Source organism: Anabrus simplex, chromosome 14 (genome assembly GCF_040414725.1).
Source record: "Anabrus simplex isolate iqAnaSimp1 chromosome 14, ASM4041472v1, whole genome shotgun sequence".
Taxonomy (NCBI): Eukaryota; Metazoa; Arthropoda; class Insecta; order Orthoptera; family Tettigoniidae; genus Anabrus; species Anabrus simplex.
The window spans coordinates 69693817-69717457 of NC_090278.1; the positions used below are offsets into that span (position 1 = coordinate 69693817).

General features: G+C 38.3%; 1 protein-coding gene across 1 annotated transcript in view; it reads left to right on the forward strand.

Annotated features, from left to right (window-relative positions):
- LOC137502988 (B-cell lymphoma 6 protein-like) overlaps nt 1–22837 on the forward strand; it is a 41748-nt gene extending 18911 nt beyond the window's left edge. The window contains exons 3-6 of the mRNA XM_068230290.1: nt 3509–3633; nt 5259–5375; nt 12107–12180; nt 21773–22837. Of these exons, the coding sequence (XP_068086391.1) occupies nt 3509–3633; nt 5259–5375; nt 12107–12180; nt 21773–22214 (758 nt within the window). The 3' untranslated portion in view covers nt 22215–22837. The remainder of the gene's footprint in view (nt 1–3508; nt 3634–5258; nt 5376–12106; nt 12181–21772) is intronic.
- Nucleotides 22838–23641: the final 804 nt, after the last annotated feature.

Genomic DNA, 23641 nt, shown 5'->3' on the forward strand with positions numbered 1-23641 from the left:
GGCCGCCTGGGCGAGTTACTGGTCATTCTCCCCAGTTGTATCCCCCGACCCAAAGTCTGAATCTCCAGGACACTGCCCTTGAGGCGGTAGAGGTGGGATCCCTCGCTGAGTCCGAGGGAAAAACCGACCCTGGAGGGTAAACAGATTACGAACGAAAATAGAACTGAAATAACACAAGCACATCGCACCAAAACGTAAGTCTACTTAGATTCATATTCGCTACCTTCGGGGTGGCTCCTCCTTCTTCCTGCTTTGATAGGCCTGCAAAAATGTTTTAATTTATGGTAGTACTGTTTAAGGACACCACAATTACACTTAAGAAAATGGAAATTGCAACACCATGAAGGCATTGGTCGTTTGTGTTGATTTTCAAGATATGGAACGATGCCATGTAGATATGTAAACGATCAAAGTTTCAGACCAATTAGATTGTTGCTACAGGTCTCCCCACGTGATTGGTCGCGTAGGAATCAACTCCAGTATACGGACTCTGGTGTAGTGTAGTTGACTTGCAGTCTGTGCAGTGAAGTGTTCCCCGTCAAACATGCCTCGACGACAGAGAAGAGCGCGCTATCAACAACTGTCACCGTTTGAGAAGGGCTCGGATAATTGGGCTATGTGAGGCTGGATTATCACTAAGGTCTGTCGTTGCACGTGTTGGCCGACAGGCATCTACGGTACAACGTGTATGGCAGCAGTGGTCAGGTGAAGGTACCCACACTCGTAGACCTGGCACAGGCCCAGCGCGACAGACAACTGTGAGAGAGGACCGCCACATCATTCGGATGGCCCGGATGGAACCCCATAGAACAGCAGCGCAAATTCGAGCAGCTGTGGTACCCCACGTTACACAACACACAGTTGGTAATCGCCTGCGTGCAGCTGGCTTACGAGCCCGTGTCCCTGCAGAAGGTGTTCCATTGACCCCACAACAGCGACGAGTAAGGCTGGCCTGGTGTCGAGAAAGATCGACGTGGGTCGACGAATGGCATAGGATCGTGTTTAGTGATGAATCGCGCTTCTGTTTTGCCCGCAGTGATCGCCGGAATCGTGTGCACCGACGTACCGGGGTGAGGGGCCGCCCAGATCTTATTGTCGAGAGGCACACAGAGCCAACGCCAAGCATTATGGTCTGGGGAGCTATTGGCTTTAATGTGAAATCACAGTTAGTGCTTGTTGAGTGGTTGTCCCTATGATGGCGAACATTGCTAACGGGATGTTTCAGCAGGACAATGCCTGGGTTGACACTGCACGCATCTCCAGAGAAGCTCTCCACGACATCACAACCTTAGAACGGCCCGCCAGATCCCCAGACCTCAGTCCTCTTGAGAATGTGTGGGACATGATGGGTCGACAACTGGCCAACCGTCCTCAGCCACCCACAAATCTGGAACAACTACCCGTGCAGTGCAGCAAGCATGGGCCACAATTCCTCAGGAAGCGATCCAGGGCCTCGACGAATTCATCAATGTATTGCAGCTCGTGGTGGGCACATTCTGTATTGATTGTTGTCCAAGCTTGCGGTCAGAGGGACCTGAAAGTGTAATCATCGAATCACAACCGAACACTCGTCCTGCATGTTCAATTGCAGCAATGTAGCACCACTCCTTCTGGGTGTTGCAATTTCCATTTTCTTCAGTGTACATCCTGGGCACCAGAAGTGGGTGCGTGACTTTTTTCTGCAGTTGAATAGATAGGGCACAACCGCAGTTTCTTCCCTGGGAGGCGTACCAGCTGATGTCCCATTTAACCTGAAGGTCCAGGTGGAATGTTTATAAGAGTTTCTTCATCTACAAGACCTTCGACAATACTAAACACAAATTCCTCATGTTCAAACTATAGAGTATGCAGGCATCAAAAATTACCAACAGGTTATAGAATATTTCTTTCCAGTCGAAACGTTTTAGTGACATGACTTTAGAAAATTATGGAAATATTTGCGATTTTGAAGTGCACCACTATTTTTCAATATTTTTATTAGGTTTCAGACTCATATTTATAACTAGAGAAATGATTTTTTTTATTTTTGATACTGTAACGTCAACCCATCTTTGCAGACGAGAATATGGACCCATATTTCCGAAATTCGTTTTATTTCGAATAATTTCCTGTGCTTATTTATTAGTTTCAGTCACTAAAATATTTCAGATAGCATTGGAGAAAAACAAATAGAAATATGTTTGAGGAGGACTGTTTCTCGGAGGGCAATTTCGTACACCTGCGTTTCGAAACTTGAACTTCTCTTCCACTTCTAATTTTCGCTCTGGGAGGATGAACTCCTTGTCCACTTCGGTTCTGTTTGATCAACTGCATTACCGTCCTTATCATTATTATCAGTGGCTTGTTCATTGTGTTCCACATCATCGTCAATTTCAGTGTCAAAATAACTTAGCCTAGGCTTATATAACTCGCCACTACCTGACGAATTATTGTCAAAATCATCGTCAATTCCTTCTAAAAATACGTCACTATCACCTTCGCCATCCAGTTCAAAGAAACATTTACGAATTTCACTACTTCCTAACAATTCACTAATTTTGCGTCAGGAAAGGAAATGCACATCGGACAACCACAGCAAGCACAACAGAATGACCGTCTGCGAAGCGTTCTCGTTTTTCCACGTGTATACCGCTCAAACTGTCACACTAAACTACTTCAGAATTGTGCTGTATTATAGAGTAGAGTTTCCTCTTCAACATGATGCAAGATATGTCATAAAGATATTGAATGTCAAGGCGCTATCTCAAAATTAGTCAGCGCTGGCGTAATGTATCTCGATAGCGACTCTGGTGTTTGGGTAGCAGGGAAATGAATCGCGATCGCGATGACTGCCGGTTCCAGGGTTAAATCTATAAACATGTACAGCTTCATTAATTGAGTTCATCCCTAACTTAGTATTTGTCTTATCATTCTGAGTACCAGTACCCTCCTGCCATTGTTCCCACCTATTTGTACCAGCGAATAGTCTTGCTATTTTACGGTCTGTTACTTCCAACTTATGAATAGTCCGGCCCCGCGGTGTGTGGGGCAACGTGTCCGCCTGTCACCCGGCGTCCCCGGGTTTGATTCCCGGCTATGTCAGGTTTTTTAAATTGTAAATGATTAATATCCCTGGCCTGGGGACTGGTTGATTGTGTCGTCCTTAACATTCCTTTCCTCACATATAACATTCTACACTTCCACCATTCCAATTACACGCAGGTTCAATCATATATGGTGCTAGTAGTGGCAAACGATATCCATAGGTCGTCGACACCACTAACAAATATCATTTAAAAAACTTATGAATAAAAATATCCTGAGTCCACCCAGCTTTCACTCTTGTAAAGCAAAGTTGGTCAGAAAACAGATGGGTGCAAAGATAGTTTCGTCCGAGTTCTGGAGAATAGTGAATAATAATAATAATAATAATAATAATAATAATAATAATAATAATAATAATAATAGTAATTGGGGTATGCTATATTAACTGTGACATTTTAATTAATTATTTATTTCTCTTTGCCAGATGTATGCTCCTCCTGCACTTTGAAAGCCCTTTGGGATCTGCATGATCTGAACAACATGGAAGAATGTCTAGACATCAAAGATGAACCAATCTGTTTTCCAGAACAGCCAGAATCTCAGGATGCTGTGAGTAGTTCATGTAATTCTTTTTTACCTGTGAACTAACTCTCAAGGGACTGATGTTCTTGTCATTTAATATTCTGCATATTCCGCATAAAGAACTAAACCCTTTCCAAACTTTAGCCCAGAAATAACATCCAGCTTACAGATGCCTTTAATTTGGTTGGTGTTCATAAATTCAAATATAGTAGATGACGTATATTCTGAATTGAACAAACTGGACAACATTTCAAAGCAAGATACTTGGAACACATTAGAGTATTCAGATATAAAATAGAATCTACATTTTCCAACCATTTATTAGACATATGACTCAGATGCACAGACATCTACATAAACTTGAAAATTAAATGTCACTTAAAAGGTTTTAATCTGTCGAACACACAGTTTCAGTATAAAGATTATTATACAAGGAATAAAAAAACACACTATGAAACAAAGAAAATTGAAATTGTGTGTTTGAAAGACTGTAAAGTTTAAAGTTACATTTAATGGAGTCAACACTGGAAAGTGTGGTTTTCTTCTTCCTTCTTAAGAAAAAAAAGCAGCTTGAAATTTCTCTTTGTGAAACCTTATAAAGGGTGCCCTTAACACTCTTGAACAGTGTCTCCCAAATTGTGGATCACAAGTCCTCTCAGCTTGTAGGATGCTATCTGGGTGGTCAGGGTAGAAGTATTAATAAATTATTATTACTACTATTAAAATGGTGAAGGATAACATTGTGTCAGTCAGTACATTTAAACAGTTCTTCATTTTATTCCTGCAGAACATATGAATATTACTGTTTCACAGAAATGGATAGAATGTACCATCAGGTCGAGTAAGTTTGTTACAGGTTTAGTATATTGCCAATAATAACCATAATGGCCAATGTTAAATGGGTTTGAGAGACTGCAATATACCTAGATATCTTTTCTTATTCTTCTTGTGTCCTGTCAGGTCCCCCTGATGTTGCAATCTGCTGCCAGTTAGAATAGCTCTTCAGTTTTAGAAATTCTGGTCGAGTCTTTGATGTTTCTTATCCATGATGTTCTCCTTCTTCCAATACCTTGTTGACACTCAATTTTTCCTTCTGATAGCCTCTGTAAGTTAATGAGAAGTTTGTACTTGCTTGCTATTAATTATTCAATCTCTTTTTGTATTCTATTATATCATTAAGACATCTGATGAACTTAGAAGGTTTTATGGTGTGCTGATAAACATCACTAGCACTTTGCAACCATAATTTATTAGGTAAGAGCCTTCGTGGTCATTCTGGTTGGTCTTGGTTGAGTTTTTACTTCCAAATGATGTTGTGATTGAAGGAAGTATTGTATTCAGGCAAAAAATTTGACATCCAACATGTAACTGATCTCAACATTTTATAGCCACTAGACACTGGAAAAGTGAGTTTTATAATGTAACTGTGTTTTAAAATGTCAGGGAGGCTCCTTTTGAAGTCTTTGGGCTGCAGATCTTGTCTAAAATGACATTATTTTACTTGAGCCATTTGGATCTGGATGAAAATTGTGAGTTAGAGGGGTTATTCCCGTCCTCATTATGATATGTGTTATTGGACAGTATTTCTCCTCCTGCCTTGTATTTTAATAAATAATGTACTTTGAATGAGTTCATATTTATTATTTATGCAGGGAGCATACACATCTACTCCTGGGAATGTTAAGATGGAACCTGAGAGTATATCGCTGCCTGTTCCAAAAACTGAGGGGGAAGAGTCCATTTCCATCAAAGAAGAGTATGAAACATCAGTAAGTTCATTAGATTAAATATTGCTACATATTTTCACTCCTCTTGAAAGTTCTGGAAAGTCCAAAAGCATTTATTTCATGTCCAGGCCACAGTAATGAGTTACATTAATGCTATGCTACTTGCAACACAACTGAGTAGCAGTGATATGGTTGCTATTTTTAAGGCAATTTCTATTTCGTAAATATTTTCAAATGCCAGGAAATTTGTTGCATAGTTTGGGTTGTGTAGCTGTTATCCTGCATTCATACCAGGCTTTACCTTAATTAAGGCTGCAGTCACTTCTCTCCCTGTCCTAGCCCTATTCCATCCCATCATCACCATAAGAACATTCCAAGGTTGTGTGGTGTAAAGAAAAGTAGCAAAAAATGAAACAATCTATAAACAAAGGTAAGTTGAGCTGACAAGTTCGTTTCTACTTCTTGTTTTAATGAGAAGGGCAGGCTTCAGCACTCGTCAAGGGGCCATCTTGACAGATCTTCATGCCAGATGTGGGAATTGTAAGATAAAAAGAAGCAGCCTTCGAATATTGTTGGTATGTCTCACCTTGCCAGATGTCCAGGTGTGTGTGTGTGTTATTTCATACATGTTCCACTGCCCACTTTGAGTCACAATTTTGTGGGATTTTGTGTGCATAGTGCGTTTTATGTGATTGGAATCAGAAGCTGACCAGTGGAAGACACTCTGAAATTTTTGTTTCCCACACGAAGGTGTAATTCCACTGAAATTCACAGTCTTCACGTTAGGCATTTTTATTTCCATACTAGACCCAGCACAGACATCTTCAGCAATAGACGTCCTGCTCAAAGTCTCATTTGGTGTAATCATACTTAAGAAGTAATTAAGTTTACTCCGTTTCATCATGAACCAGACAACACACGATCAAATCACTCAGTCTTAACCCTTTTGCTCTCAGGTTATTTTCACCAGTCAAGCCCAAAACACTCAGGCCATTTTTCATGATTATGCATGTTAAAATGAAAAAAATTGTCATATAAAGAAATCCCCAATTACAAAATTGAAAAAATCACAGTAGTACACTATTTAATATCGTTTTAGGAAAAAAAATATCCCAAAATTGTTCATGGCATATTTTACTACAAAATAAATTTTGAAATTTGAAAATATATTACAAAAAATAAAAATCGGTTTTCAAATACTAAAAAAAGTAGTATGTTCTTTAGTGATATTGTTGTTCAGTCATTCTGAAAATAAGAGCATTTAATTCTGTATAACGTGATATAATTTTGTTTTTTGTATTCTTATTTACTCATGAGTTATATCACCTGACGTAAAGAATTGTACACGTACCTTCCGGAGTCACCATTTGTGTTTTGGAAAACATTCTCCTATCATCAGTACCTGTAAAACCTGAATCACTCTTCTTTATCTACAGCTTTTCCCACACCTGTGGGGTCGCGGGTGCGAACTGTGTCGCACATGTGGTTTTGGTTCGTGTTTTATGGCCGGATGCCCTTGCTGACGCCAACCCTATATGGGGGGTAGGTAATCACTATCACGTGTTTCCATGGTAGTTTGTAGTGTAGTGTGTTGTCTGAATATGAAGAAGAAAGTGTTGGGACAAACACAAACACCCAGGCCCCGGGTCAGAAGAATTAATCAATGGCGATTAAAATTCCCGACCTGGCCGCGAATCAAACCCGGGCCCTCTGAACCGAAGGCCTCAACGCTGATCATTCAGCCAATGAGTAGGACTGAAATACGAATCAATATCAGCTATAACGTCACTGTCATCCGTCTAAAGCGTCTAAATAATCTAAAACATCGGAATTATTTAGGCTAGAACTCAGCCCAGGCATGTAAAGAAAATTAGGCCTCCTCGTGGCATGAAAATCTAATAACACAAAATGTTAAACTAAAATTCACTTGAGAACGTTGATAAATGTAGAATATAAACAAAATATAATAAACAATAATCTATTATTAAAATGGAAACAATAAAACGAAGGAAAACACGTATTTTGAAGCTTAAATGAGACTGTACTCGCAAGCAGCACACTTCAACTTGCCATGCGGTGAACATACGCGGTTTGATAACTTCATTTGTTCCAAACAGGTGAGCTTAGTGTCTCTATCTCTCGAGAAAAGTGCAAACTAAATCCAAAAGCTACTATTGATGTCTTTTCCTGACATCTGGGTGTCCATTAAGGTACTTATACAGCCATCTGAACACAAAGCCGATAGATCGGCATACTGAGTGTTTTAAGCAATATCACTCGAGCCGGTAGATTGGCTCGCTGAGCGTATAAGAGTTAATCAATCAAACAAGATGAAAAGTTACCTTAGGATGTGCGTACGATATGCAGAGGTGTTTCAAAGAAGTCTGTCAACTGATGACCCGAACATTATACACGGAAAAAAAAAAACACCTTGTGCTGAACATGATCTTATAAATTGAGAATACTCGTGTAACGTGAAGTTGAAACAATAAATCACAGGTATAATGTAGAAAAGCTCAACAATAATTAACAAACTAACTTTGAAAGGATGCAACAAGAGTTGATGAGAGAGAGCAGCAAGGGGAGAGCAAAAAGGTCAGGTTCATATGCGCTGGCACGGCCTCAGTATTGCTTTGCAGGTGTGTTCCTGGTCACTTTTAAGGGAGACAATTCTGTTATTTGATCATAACCAGCCCATGCAGTATGAGTGACTAGTCAATCCATGTCCTTAGTGTGACAGAACATTTCCTACTTGTTCCTGGTTAAAAAAATAGGCATATTCATGGGACACCAGAATTAAACATTACAATACAGTGGTGAAAACTGAGGCTCTTTATGAAGCTGGAACAAAGAACTAATGTGGAAAGGTGAAATAGACAAAACCAGGAACATAGAAAGAAGACTGGTTAAAAGCATACTTGGCCCAAGGACAACAAAAGCAGAATATAACAGGCCATGATCTAATAAAGAAATCTACATATATGTTGAGAATACAGTACACACCTTGCGTAAAAGGAGATTGTCTTTTTTTCAGACATTTGAACAGAATGAATAATGACAGACTGAAAAAACAAATTTGCAATAAATCCTTAAAGCTTACGGTACAACGAGCATGGTTTTCAGAGACATTAACTGACCTCAAAAAAGCAAATACTGACATTAACCCCTCAGCGTGGGATGACTTTCGCTACCTGGCTAACCTGTGCTGCAGGAGTATAGCTTCAAGCATACTGTGAGTGCTGGCTTTTAGTTAATCAGGCATAAATAACAAGTGGTTCAATGAATTTTACCAAAATGTTCAGTTTTTATTAGTATTTTGTTATTAGCATAACCTAAGGTCAGTGAAGTAGAGGAATCTTCTGATGCTTTCAAATCAAACAAGAGATATGGCTGAACCGTGTAGCTGGAACCTTTTTTTTTTCTTTTTTAGAAATAAGATCTCAATACAGGTTTCTGTACTAAGTACATCAACATACACAATGCATAAACTACATACATTTCCTCCACAGTTAGCAATACCCATTCATTTACCCTCGATCAGAATGGAAATAACATACCGTGTGACTGCATGATGTTGAGCATAAATATCTGCCCATTCTTCTATCATATTTACAAAATCAACGGTAGAAAAAAACCTGAAAAATTTCCACACAGAATATAAGCAGTTCTTTGCAGCATTCTGAGACCCATAATCTGCCGTAAACATATCCCTTCACCCTCTGTAATTATCCATGTCTTCTCACACAAACCCACCATCAATAACATTCCGGCTGATATTTTCCCATGCATCGAAAGCAACGTCAATGTCACGATCACTACTTTCACTCTCAAATTTTATATCCTAGTCCTTGTTTAACGAAACTAAACTTTCTGTACCATCATTCGGTAAAACATCATTAATTGTCTAATTCGCGATCACAAAAAAAACGCTTAGCTGCCATGATGTCAACAACAGAACTTGTTGATTTTTCAGACATGATATATCATATGTAATTGATCAAAACTTGATAGATACAGGCATCAAATGAAAAATCGATGCTTCGTCAATAAATAGATCTTATTACATATGTAATAGTACAATAACTGTTCACTAGGAAGCATGAAACAGAAGCTGCTACACGCGTGCAGTGTACGGCACTCCACACGCTGAGTGGTTAAGGATACACATAATAGGTAGTCGTTTAGGGATGAAATTTAAAAAAATGATTCAGGAATGAACAGGGAAGGAAAAGAAAGCAGCCACATAACATAGAACAGCTCCAGAAACAGAGATCAGAACAGATGAAACAAATGTGGGTGGAGAGGGAGAATTGAAGTATTGATTAGATATGATCTGTAAAAGTGCTATTCGATTCAATAAATAAATAATAATTTCTGCTGAATATAGTGTTGCACACTCAACCTGTTCTTCTATTTTCACATGTCTGTTTCTTTCTACTTTTATTTTCCTGGTAAATCCCACTCACAGTATCAAGTGGGCGAGAACAATTTTTGAGGGCTGAAAGAAGGAAGCAGAAATATGCTCGTTGGGATCTGACGACGAATGGATGTAGAAGAACTGGGATTAAAGAGCCTATCCACTTCAAGACTGTAGAATATAAAGATATGGGGATTGTCCTTGTTCACTTTTGTGTTGATCTTTGTCCTTATTTCCTCTTTCTGTCTCTCTTTCTTCCTATTCTGACTTTTCATTGTGTTTCACTGAACGAGTTAGCTGTGCAGTTAGTGTCGCACAGCTTTCAGCTTACATTTCGGAGATAGTGGTTTTGAACCTTACTGTCGGCAGACCTGTAGATGGTTCTCCATAGTTTCCCATTTTAACATCAGGCAAATGTTGGGGCTGTACCTTAATTAAAGCAATGGCTGCTTTCTTCTCACTCCTATCCCTTTCCTATCCCTTCATCATCTCGCTCTACGGCTGAATGGTTAGCGTAGTTGCCTTTGGTTCAGATGGCGCTGGGTTTGATTTCTGACCGGATTGGAGATTTTAACCTTAAATTGTTAACTGTTCTGAATATTCCTGCAACTCACAGAACACTATCCTCCACTAAAAAAACACACAGTTCCCATACACGGTAGATGCCACTCACCCTTATTGAAGGGTGTGCCTTACGAGGGCTGCACTAGGAGAGCTGAACATATCCTCAGACACTCCTGGCACTAAAAGTCAAAGTCATACGATAAATTAATAAATTATAATCCCATCATCACCATAAGACCTATCTGAGCTTCTGCAGTTAATGTCGCACAGCTGTTAGCTTGCATTTTGGAGATAGTAGAGATAGGAAATTGTAAAAAAAAGTATGTTAATCCTATTATGCATTCCTTTGCTTGTTCCTATCCTCCTATATTATTTGATTTGTTCCTTTCTCTTGCTTAATTCCTTGTAATTGTTATCATCACCATAAATGGTGCACCTGTTTCTATTTCCTGATAGATGTATTATTTTGCATCAGTCTCTTGGTATGGGTCTGAAGAAAATATAGCTTCCACACAAGTCTCAGTCACTGAGGTATGAGCAGTGATGAGTAATGATATTCAGTGCATGACTAGTGCATCTAGTTGTTATGGAAAGTGTTACTTTCATAGCTTGTCTTGCTGCTGTTACCTGAGACTGATGCAAGTGTAATATACTAATATAACTTGGAAACAATATTCTTTACCCCCATGGGTAAATAATGCAAAAATTGAGCTCAAATTATCATGATTATTGTTATGACTTGTGAGGTGTGGCTATGAAGCTGTTTACATCTATTAGTATTATTATTTACTTAGTTGTTTATGAACTTTATTTGGTATAACCATGATCGTATAATTTATGAGGTTATGTCATGAAACATCTGCTGTATATATATCAGTTTATTTTATGAGTTTATTTAATGTAAGAGTACATAATTAATAGTATATAATTTACTATTACCTGTATATATGATGTACATTCTACTGCAATATTGTGCAACACACTGTAATAAGTCCAGAACAACACAGTGTCTGACTAGAATTGTGTACAAACTTCTTTACTATAGGCTATTGGAGACACTCTAATTTACAAGAAAACAATGCAATGTAAATAAGCTGTGTTAATAACACGCACATGTGCGTCTACTGTCACCTAAGATATTGTCGTTCTTTTCAATTGTATGTAAAAAACTCCACTTGTAATGTTAAAAGTACTATCCACTGCCTTCTGACTAATAGGAAAAAATGAAAAGATATCAGCTCCTGAGGTAATTTATAGGTGTAATTTTTTTTTTTGCTAGGGGCTTTACGTCGCACCGACACAAATAGGTCTTATGGCCACGATGGGATAGGAAAGGCCTAGGAGTTGGAAGGAAGCGGCCGTGGCCTTAATTAAGGTACAGCCCCCAGCATTTGCCTGGTGTGAAAATGGGAAACCACGGAAAACCATTTTCAGGGCTGCCGATAGTGGGATTCGAACCTACTATCTCCCGGATGCAAGCTCACAGCCGCGCATCTCTATAGGTGTAATTATGGCAACAGTGAACGTGTTAAGTTTTAGTTTCTGGAGGTGTGTAAATACTCGTGCCTTTCTTCTCCGCTATCAATCAGCTCTGACAGAGCCTTGTAGAATAATGGCAAAATGTTGGTCACTCACCAACTCAGGATGCAGCACAACAGCCTGATGCAGCATGGGCAATAGCATTAGTTCTGGCCATGAAAGTGAACGAAGCATGATTAGTTTATACTTGTCCTTTCAAATAAGCAGTGAGGTGTTAATGCACGAGTGTATAGTGTTCTTTTCTTTATTGTAGTTTGTTCGAGATGCAGAAGAAGATAATGTTCTCTGTGTCATGGAAACTACAACCAGTATGGAATTGTCAAGTTTGTAAGTATATTAGTAATGTAGTTACTTTAACTATAATATTTTCTTTTTCTTCTTCCTGAAATTTTTTCCATCTTATGTGGTGACTGCTTTCTTGCATTTCACCCAGTCTTTGGCTTGATAAGATCTACGTCTCACATGTTTTCCCTCAGTCACTCCACCACTCTTTAGGTCAACCTCTAGGTCACTGTCTAGCCTGTGTTATGATAGATTCTGCGTGAACCCTTGCATATGCCCACACCTCCTCATTCTCACTTTCCTAATTTTATCCAGTTCCAGTGTCCATCTAAACATGCTCATCTCTGTTACTTGCAGGATCTGCTCGTGTCTTTGTGACAGGCCAACATTCCGTCCTGTACAGTATCACTGGCCAGACAACTGTGCTGTAGATCTTTAATTTAAGACAGGGTGGGATCTTGTAGTCACAGAGAATGCCCATGAGCCGGTGCCACTTTAGCCAACATATTATCTTGTGCTCAAGTGTTTAAAAGTATACCACCTTCAGCTGTCAATTTACCTTAACTGCAAGTTTAGTATATAAGAGGTTGCCTCGAACAGGGGTTTCTACGCTCAGTTATGATGTCAGGTAGTTACCCACCGCCAGTCTTGCCAGAATTTGTGCAGTAATTCTGTATGTGGTTAGTGTGTGAGTTTCTTTAATATGTGCAAGTGAGTTGATTTTATAGTTTCATGGTGCTTTCTGTAAATAGTCCTTGTCGTGAATAGCTGCTTTCTTATGCCAGTGTTATTTTGTGTTTGACTTGAATTGACTTGCCTAGGGTTGCGTATACACATGCGTGGTATGAGGTGTACAGTTGCTGTGTGCAATAACACCTGGGTGAAAACCATGAAAGATCCCTCCAAAAGTCATATCAAAAACTTCAGTTTCCCGAAAATTGAGGAACTAAGGAAGAAGTGGATCCAAAGATGTAGGCGTGATGGAAAGTGGAATGCAGATTCGTGCTGGGTGTGTTCTGAACTTTTTTCGTATAACGATTTTGAAAGGGATCTAGAGGGCGAATTGTTAGGGCTTCCTCCCAGATGTCTGGTTAACGACGACTCTGTTCCCTCTTGTAGTTATGAATTTCATTTGGTTCCGTATTGAAGTGAGATTACAGTAAATTAAATTCTTTCAAGGTCCACCTATTCAATAGAATGACGTTTTATTGTGATTTAATCACATGTCAAATGGTCAAATGGTACTAGTTTTGGCATCTATGTGTCATCATCAGCCTTAAGTACAAATTAAACAATTATATATATTCCTAAAACATCTAAAAGACATTTTAACATATTATAAAATACATTACTGTAATGATACATGAGATAAGTTAAAATTATGTTACAATTAATTGCTGTAATATAAAATTCTTAAAATTCCGGCTGTTCGTTATATAGTTCAGTCTGTGTACATCCTGGATAAGTGAATTGTGCTGTTGTATGCTGACTATGTGAGTGACACTTATTCACTTGATATTAGGCGGTTCCGGGGAAGTTTACTTTGATCATGTAAGATCGTGATATAAAGAAAGATGAATTCCCACTTCTATTTAAACCTGAAGGAGAAAATAGCCAAGTTAGACATTGGAAGCAATGTATGGAAGTTACTAGAATCATTAGAATAATTAAATAATGATTGACTCACCTTGAGCAGCATGTTAAATGTGTTGTTACACAGACGGAGCCGGACGAAGTGTGTGGGCAGCATTAAAGGAGGCGAGGGGAAGGAAGGAGGCGGAGCACCTACGGGGAATGGAACTAGTGGGGTAGTGGGGGTAATTGATGAGAGTGTATATTGCGGATTACTTGGAAAATCGAACTGTTTTTTGATAGTTTGGTATTTTTAAGCCAATCAATTAAAAGATCGAAAAGGATGTTGGGTTGCTCGTAAATTTCGTTTAAATTATAATTGGGGTTAAAGTATTGATCGCAGTTAATATAACAACTGTCGATAATATTCATGATGGGTCCCTTGTTTGCTGTTTGAAGAACTTCCATATCTTGTTCAATGTCGGTAAATTTATGATTAGTGTCGTGCATATGTAGACCCATGGCGGAGAACTTATTGTGCCTCATCGCATTGACATGTTCTGAATATCTAATCATAAAGTTATGTCCTGTTTGACCCACGTAACAGCTGCTGCATTCATTACATTTTAGACTATATATTCCAGATTTGGAGTAGATTTTGGGGGTATTGATTGATGCAGAGTTATGTAAAATTTCGGAGGTTCCATTGTTAGTTTTGAATAAAATTCTTACATTGTGTTTCCGGAAAAGGTTGGTGATTTTGTGGACGTCATTATTGTAAGTAAAGGTGGTTGAAATAGGTTTTTTTTTTCTTTTATGAATTTGGTTTTAGGCCAGTATCTATATTTGTATATTATTTGTTCTATAAATGGCCTGTCGTACCCATTGAACTTGGCAATCGCCCTTATGGCGTATAGTGTCAGTTCCTGAACACAGAACAATAATATCATCCACATGTCAACACTAATATAATAAATTTGGATTTGGGAATTTACTGAAATTTTGTTTTTCAAAATAAGCCCTAAAAATATCGGCAAGCCGTGGTAATAATAATAGTATATCCTCAGCTACCATGTGCAGACATTTCAGTTTAATGCCACCTGGCTGTCTGCTCATCAATTTCGATATTCCGTTTTACTCTAGGCCTACTAGATGGCAGACCGAGTAAACCGAAGCTCTCTTGGGCATTTGTGGCTTAGATTTAATTAATTTTTTCGGGTGAACACTAAATGTGTCACCAGAGATCTTTTACATGCTGACATTGTATGACATGGAGTGTAGAGTGGATTTTTTCCACCATTAAAAAATCCAACTACCTGTGCTGAGTTTGAACCTGCTATCTTGGGACCCAGAGGCCAACACTCTGCCACTGATCCACAGAGGCAGCTGGCAAGCAATGGTGATAAAGGCTACTTCTCATTGTATGTAATATTTTTCTTGAGAAAGAAAATAATTTTGGTCCATATTAGCGCATGTAAGGTTAATTAGTTTTGATTTTTCATACAATAAAAGATTAGATTTACAAATAAGCTTATTCATGAAATATTTCCATTCTCATACATCAACATTAGTGAATAAAATTGTAACGTCAAATGATGTGAGTTTTGTATTAGAAGAAAGTTCAGTATTTTCTAGTTTTTAATCAAATCAAAGAAATTTAGAATAGTATGTTGAGGCCTAAAGTTTAAACATCTGATTTAGCTTCTTTGGGAACTTCTGAGCCAGAGCACCTATATCGTTATTATTTTTGGAAGACATGTGAGCCTAACTGCCTGAAGATTCATTTCAGTTAAAGTTCATTTGTGCTCATTTTTCAAAAAACATTCAGGGGTATTAACTGTCCTCTCCACTAATGTCTGGTACGTCTCAGTTGGATCTTCAGTTAATGATAAATAAATAATCGTTCTCATCAAGAAGGCTTTGAGTCTTTTAATTGTAAACATCTTTTTCCAGTATTATGAAATTTTCTTACCAGACCAGTAATGAGCATAGAAAATGATAAACAATACCTGAAGTAGCAGACACGGGAGATGCTTTATTTATGCTTGGTAGGGATCCACTAACCTGCCTGGAGAAGTAATCTTACACAAGGTGTCTCTGGAGAAATGGTTAACATTCATGGATATTTTTTTTGCTATTGGCTTTACATCGCACCGACACAGATAGGTCTTATGGCGGCGATGGGACAGGAAAGTTCTAGGACTGGGAGGGATGTGGCCATGGCCTTAATTAAGTTACAGCCCCAGCATTTGCCTGGTGTAAAAATGGAAAACCACGGAAAACCATCTTCAGGGCAGCTAACAGTGGGGTTCGAACCCACTATCTCCCGAATACTAGATACTGGCTGCACTTAAGCAACTGCAGCTATCGAGCTTGGTCATTCATGGATATGACAAGAATGATAATTTGAAGCAAAAAACTTCATACGAACTAATGCCCTCTTCCGAATTGTGCCTGAGATAGAACACATTTAAAGTACATTTGTTTTTGGACTAGTGGCTCGCACATATTTGTCTTGCACCACAACCTCTTTGATGTTTTGAAATGGTTACAAGTTTTCTGCATGTGGTGCTTGCCAAACACATATTCATGGGACATTGATACATGCAGAAGGTTGCCATGTGCTGGTAGTGGAACTTTTAACAATGTGTTGTTGAACTATCCGCTCAGAAGAAAACTGGGAACTTGGAAGAATACCTCTTTCATGCAATGTGTTGAAAACTCTGATAAACACTGTACGATCAGGAATTTGACATGTCGGAAAGCGCCAACGGCTTTCCTCAACATCAGCAGGAGCACTATCATTGCAGAAGCCGTGAACATACACCATATTTGCACCTTCTTCATTAGAGAAGATGTGTGGCAGTTTAGCCAGCGCATGTACAAACACAGTTAACTGATGCTTCTCTCTGATACACTCTCAAACCCTCACACTACTTCACTCACAACACACCATGAACAACTGCGCATTCAACAGGCTGGTTTAATGGCTGAAGGACATCCCAAGGAAAGAGTTTGAAAGTAACGAGATAGGTTGGTCTAGAATAAAACGTCAAACAGGTTGGGTAGTTAACACACATACGTGCACGCCACTAGCCCACGAACAAATGTACATTAAATTGTTCTATCTCGGAAACCATTTGGAATAGGGCATATGTCCATATGAAGTTTTTTGCTTCAAATGATCGTTCCTGTCATGTCCCTGAATATTGAACATTCTTCCTGGGACACCCTGTATAGATGAATTAAAACCGAGGCTGTGTAAACTTATGAAATGTGACTGTTTCCTTTGTTGTTATAGGCAGGCTGTGATGAAGACAATATTTATATTGTTTCTGATAGAGCTCGCATCGTGTTTAGCCACAGGGCTGGCACATTACATGAAAAGTAATAATACCCAGTTTGAAGCTGTCATTGTGTGTGCTGGATGCAACAGTACTGGTCTGTCTTTACTTGCCATGCTAATGTAATAACACACTTGACCAGTGGTCTGCACTCTCCAGACCTGACCAAAGCCAACATCTGGACCATGTGTTTGTATTTCTGACTCATATTTTTTCCAATGTTTATAACAAATATCTAGGGAAAATATGAATCTGAAAAGATATCAGAGACTCTACATCTTCAGTTCAAGAAGCCTTGAAAAAGAAAGCAAAACTTGCACAGTAAGACTCAATCTATCATCTGATGACAACCTGGAAAATCCTAAAGATGGATTTCTAGACTCTGAGAATCGCAGGGAGATACTAAAAAACCTGGAATTTAATCCTGGAACTGTGCACCTATGTTTCAGTGCAACCAGTGTTCTGTGAACCCCACAAAATAAATGCATATTGTGCATGTTCAGAGTGAACAGTTTATTCAAAACTCACATTAAATCTGTGAAATGGATTGTTTTTGATAAGTGAATATCTATTTGCAAATCAGAACAGCACTGCAAGTGCTACTAATAAAATAAAATTATATGGTCACAGTTTTTAAAAAATATTTGCAATCCTTTGCTTATTGGCTTCACTGCACAATTTGGACACAACTCCAGCATATGATTTTGCATACGAATACCTGTCATTTACTGCAGTAGTTATTTTAAGTGCCTTTAGATATTTGTTACATATTCCAGACCTAAGACTGACTATTGTTGCCTAACTGGGTATCTCAACTACCCTTTGTTCTGCAATAGAAAGGTGGGGTCCTCTGTGTGTTTATGGGATTTCTATCCATGACATCCAGGATTTCATAAAATATTTTGCCAATGTGAAAATAAATTCTTCTGAAACAAGCAGGGAAAGTATATATTCTATCACATCAAAGATTATTAAAGTTTATTTGACCATCATTGTCTAGAGCATCACTGAAATCATCGAATATATAAGGTTCAGACCTATATAATTCTTGTAAAATCTGTTACATCGCTTTCAAGGCAATCAATTTCAAAGACACTCAATGGAAATTTATATGTTTAAAAGAAACTAAAAGCCAAACAATAAATTTAAGTTTCGTTAACTGTATGCCCCAAACATACATTCTGATATACAAGCAGACTTCACTTGTTAGAATTACAGCACAAACTGAGCGAGTATGCAGTTACCGAGCAAGAGTCTGTGTTGTTTGGGTCACGTACTATGAACTGACACTAGGAACACGACGAAGACCCAGTGCAGTGGATTTGGTCAAAACTAGCAAAAAACTGCCAGGAACTGGACCTGGGCCTCTTACAGACAACAAACATATAAGAGACGCAAAGAAATAAAAATATATCGGTAATAAGGGCAAGAACTTAAATTTATTATGGAGAGGAAATCAAAACAAAAGGTTGCATAGGTAAAACAAGGGGGCCAAAAATCAAATAGCTAATATTAATAATATGTGGCCCATAATCAAAATACATATGACTCATTGATTACAGCACCTTCACACACGCTTATCTTCATAAAAGACGTGACAAAAGTTCGGAATAAGGACTTGGCATCTATATTAATAAATTGAAGAATATGAATTCAGGTGGTACAAAACATTTCTTTGTAGCACATCTGGTCTAAACAGTCATAAGTTTAGGGAGTAACAGCACCTAATCATAACATTCTCCCTTTCAATTCCCCAGATAAGACAAAACTCTCAACAATAAAAAAATCACATCCCCCGAGAATACAATATTGTTAAGTAAAAGAGCTTAAAACGGGAGAAGAGGGAAGAGTGCACCGAGCTCATTTATACTCATAAAATAAATGCAAAGAGAAAAGGGGAAGTTACCATGGTTTCACGCAAAACAACTAAAATAACACAGAAGGCGCCCAGCAAAGAATATAAGATATTAAACAAGAAAATAGGTAAAGAAAGCCAATGACGGCAATGTGAAACAAACAATAAATAAATTAGACACAAAAGGTTTCACGGACTCAAACGTCAGAACCACCCACGCTCACACATAGACCAAGAGGTTAGGTCGCCGAATAGAGGGACATACAAGAACGTCAACGCACAGCACATAACAAAATAAACAATCGCTCTCGAGTGCAGACAGTATGAACCAGAAAGTGGTCCATCTTAAAGAGACGGAGTGTCTCCAACACCAAAACACACAGAAGCAGGCAAATTGCGTAGTTAGCTTGAATTCATACCAGGTCTATGAATTGGACATGAACTATACAGAACACGCGATAAAATAATACAACATGAGCTCAAGCGGAATGTTAATGAAGCAACATGAGGTCTCGGCCGTACACAGCAAACAATCACATACACACACGAATCCGTGTCACCTTCTGTTCTCAAAATAAACATAGTGGATTGGTGAATGAAAATACAGAAAGAAGCATGTAAAAGTAAAGTTAACACACAAATAAATTTGAAACACATGTGATGAGGGAAGCCTTTTTAACCACCCATGGTGAGCACAGAACGAAGCAATAATAAAACCAAGAGAAAATTAAAGAAAAATAAATACCTCAATTATATAAGCAATTCCCGGTCTTGAAAGGCTGAGATGTGTACAGACATCTTGAATCTATTAAAATATCTTTTATATGCCACGAGGGCAACTTGGAAATCCAATCCTTCCATCTTCTCAAGTCAAAAAACTCCCCACACAACCAACCAGAAAGATAATCCAATAAGACGGGGCAGAAAAGAAATGCTTTGACCTATGCTAATGTATGAGATGCCATCTACTGGAATAAGGAAAGATTATATAGTGGTAACAACACATGATGGGAAAGAGTAATAGTTCATAGATAGAAAAGTTCGCTAGGAACGTGAGGACATCAGAAAAGGCAAACGTACCATAAAATGATATGGTGTGGTTGAACTATCAGCTCGCATTCAGTAAATAGTGGGTTCAAACCACACTGTCTGCAGCCCTGGACTTGGTTTTCTGTAGTTCCCACTTTCACATCAGACAAATCCTGGCATTGTACCTTTATTAAGGCTGTGGTTGCTTCCTTCCCACTCCTAGCCCTTTTCTTATCCCATCATCACCAGAACACCCATCTGTGTCAGTGCGACGTAAAACAGATTGTAAAAGAATGAAGTTCAAAGAAAAGTCACAGATGTAAGAGAGTATAAGGGTAGCGAACTAAAATTTTCTTTTTAAAATTTTTTTTATGAATCACCAGTGCCCCAGTGTACAGTTTCAGGTTTAGGTGGTGCATTCTCCTTCACAAAAGTAATTGATATAACTTTTTTAAAGAACATCCAGCCTACAATAACTGGGTCAGCTATGATGAGGAATCATCACACAGCGAATTGAGAGACGGTCTCAAGATGGTTGGGAATGTAGCAGCAGTTGGTGCTCTGCCTATTAGGACTATGGACTCCAGTCGTTGTAGGTGATACCTCCACGAGATTGAAAAACTTGCTTGAGTCCTTGGTCCATGCCACTATGGCGAGACTACTCAATGCCCAGGCCCGCACAAGAACTAGATTCTCCATCTATGAAGTAGTCAGTGGTTTGGCAGAGAATGGAAGCACTCAAAGGATCAATATGATTGTGGACGAAGACAACATTAGGATTTATATAATTGATACAACTGTCCACTTTGAACCCTCCACGAGTCACCCTGATGATGTTGATCATGAGAAAGGAATATATGAGCCCACAATTCCATTCTACAAGCAAGCATATAACCTAGAACAGGTTGAAGTCATTCATTCATTCATTCATTCATTCATTGAGTTCTGAGTGACGTTCTACCAAAATCTTTGATTAGTGACTGCACTTTCTGCCTTGTACTTATCAATTAGTATTTTAAGAAACCATATTTAGTGCTTTTCTTTAAAATTCAGCAGATTATTTTATTTATTTTCCTATTTCACTGTGTTAGCCAGTATGAAGTATATTTTGTCTTTTAGACAGCTTCTAAATTTAGTTAAGTGTTACTTTGTAATACACATGCAAAAAGAAGGAAAGTTTAAAAACTTCCAAATTATCTGTTAATTAAATTGGATAAATATGACATGTATTTTGTATGCTTGGTTTTCATTCACTTTATGCACCTTTGTAAAGGCTGATTGAATTATCCTTTGGAGTTATTGTAGTTGTGGAGTCATGAGTCCATAGACTGCTTTAATGCAGCTCTTCATGCCACCCTATCCTGTGCTAACCTTTTCATTTCTACATAACTGTTGCATCCTACATCTGCTCTAATCTGGTTGTCATATTCATTCCTTGGTCTACCCCTAGTGTTCTTACCCCCTACACTTCCCTCAAAAACCAACTGCACAAGTCCTGGGTATCTTAAGATGTGTCCTATCATTCTATCTCTTCTTGTCAAATTTAGCCACAACGATCTCTCACCTATACGATTCAGTATCTCTTCATTTGTGATTTGATCTATCCATCTCTAGTTGTTAATTTTTTCCAGTTGTATCTTATTTTCCAGCAATTTGAAAAGTAGACCTTTTCTCTTTAATAGCAATGTCTGTTATTCCTGTACTGAAGATTATACGTTTAGGTTGTTATACCATGCTTGCAGCCTTGTAAAACAACAATAGTCATTGAACCAATATTCTTTGCAACCTTTAAATAAATATGAAAGAGTAAATATTTTTAATGTTTTTTAAATTTCAGTGCCAATATCCCATCATACAATTTTTCTGATATAGTTCCAAAGACTTTTGAGAAGATAGTGAAGGAACCTGCAGATAAAGACAATATTCAAAGAGAAGTTTCATGTCCTTTATGCAACAAAATTTTAACAAACGAAATATCCCTTAAAGTGCATCTGAAGTATATGCATATTCAGTCTAGAGTGAAAATATTTTCTTGCGACCGTTGTGAAGAAACTTTCAGTGATAGAGGTGAATATAAGAGTCATTGGTCCAAGCATCGAGAGAAGGAACTATATGTATGTAATATATGTTCGAGGGCATTCTCTAGGGAAAGTTATCTTGAAAATCATGTGCAAATGCACACCTTTGAACGGCCGTATATTTGTAAGGAATGTAATAGGACGTTTAACAAATCTGAAACACTATGGAAGCATTTGAAGACTTCCTGTAATAAAAATTAAATATTCACATGCGAAAAATGTGGGAAAGAATGCAGTAGGAAGGGTAACCTTAAATCTCATATGAAAACGCACGACAGGATTAAAATATATTCCTGTCGTAAGTGTTCTATGAAATTTCGCGATCGCTCATTTTTTATTCGCCATGAACGTAGTCACGCTGGTTTAAAGGTATACTATTGTCCAACGTGCAATAAGCCCTTCGAAAGGCCATCTCGCTTGAAGAGGCATATATTGGTACACTCCGTTGACCGTCCTTATAGGTGTAAAATTTGTCCGATGACTTTCAATCTATTTGCGCACTTGAATAGACATCTTGTTGTTGTACATAACCCTGGACGTCTTTACTCCTGCTCAGCCTGTGGAAGGACCTTTCCTGAGCTATATAAGTTAGAACGTCATAGTTGTTAGCTTTCTTTAAAATTATGGCTATTTATGGGAACATGTATTTCTCCAAATAATTACTTCATTAAGAAGTGGTGTAAACATATCTATGGTTGTTATTAATTTAGTAAAGAAAGTTGTATAGTTGTAAAGCTGTAGAACTGTGAAATGCCTGCTCTCTTACTCCTAATGATCATGAGAACTTTTGCAGTGTTCATATCATATGAATGTTGTAAATAAAAGAATGGTAACAAAGGTATAACTAAATGTTTATTGCAATTATCAGCAATAATTCATTCCATGCCCTCAATAGAATCTTTGGCAAAAAGTGTAGCAGCTATAGGATGTTGTCAGGGAGGTGGTGTCGAATGATGACAAATCCCAACGTCTTAGTATAATTTTCAGTCAGTCTATCAGAGTTCTACAGAAATGTGGCTTCACACTTACTCTACCTCGTCATTGGAAATTGACCTTTATTTTAAACAGAACCCATCTGTGGACACATTCTGACAGTATATAGTGATCGACATTTTCTTAATTAAAGTTGAGAGCAGCTATTGTAAACTCTTTGATGTTAGCCACATAGTTACTCCATGACTCAAGCTAAATGCTCCATGTGGTTCCCACTGTATCTGATCGCGTGTCTTTTGGATGGATGTATGTTGGATATTCAGCTCGAAAGCTGTTTTGAACCTCCACAGCTCTGCCAATAGCTGTCATAAATAGCCTAGGCATCACAGAAGAAACATACTGGGAAAATGAGTGAGGTATTTTCCCATTGCTTTCCTCAACAAACCAGTATTTGCTATTACATATCGGTCTACCAAGCCCACTGAAATGCACACACCAACCTACCCTATGAGCAATATTTTCATACCATAGGGACTGGCTGCAAGAGGAATGATATTCCTAGCATTGCTCATACCTTGGTCACTTTCATATTGCCAAAGCCAAGGATGAGACTGAGACAGGCCAGTGGAAGTAACAAATTTATTCTAGCCCATACCAGAAGACATAGTGCTCTGTAAATACTACATCTCGCCAGC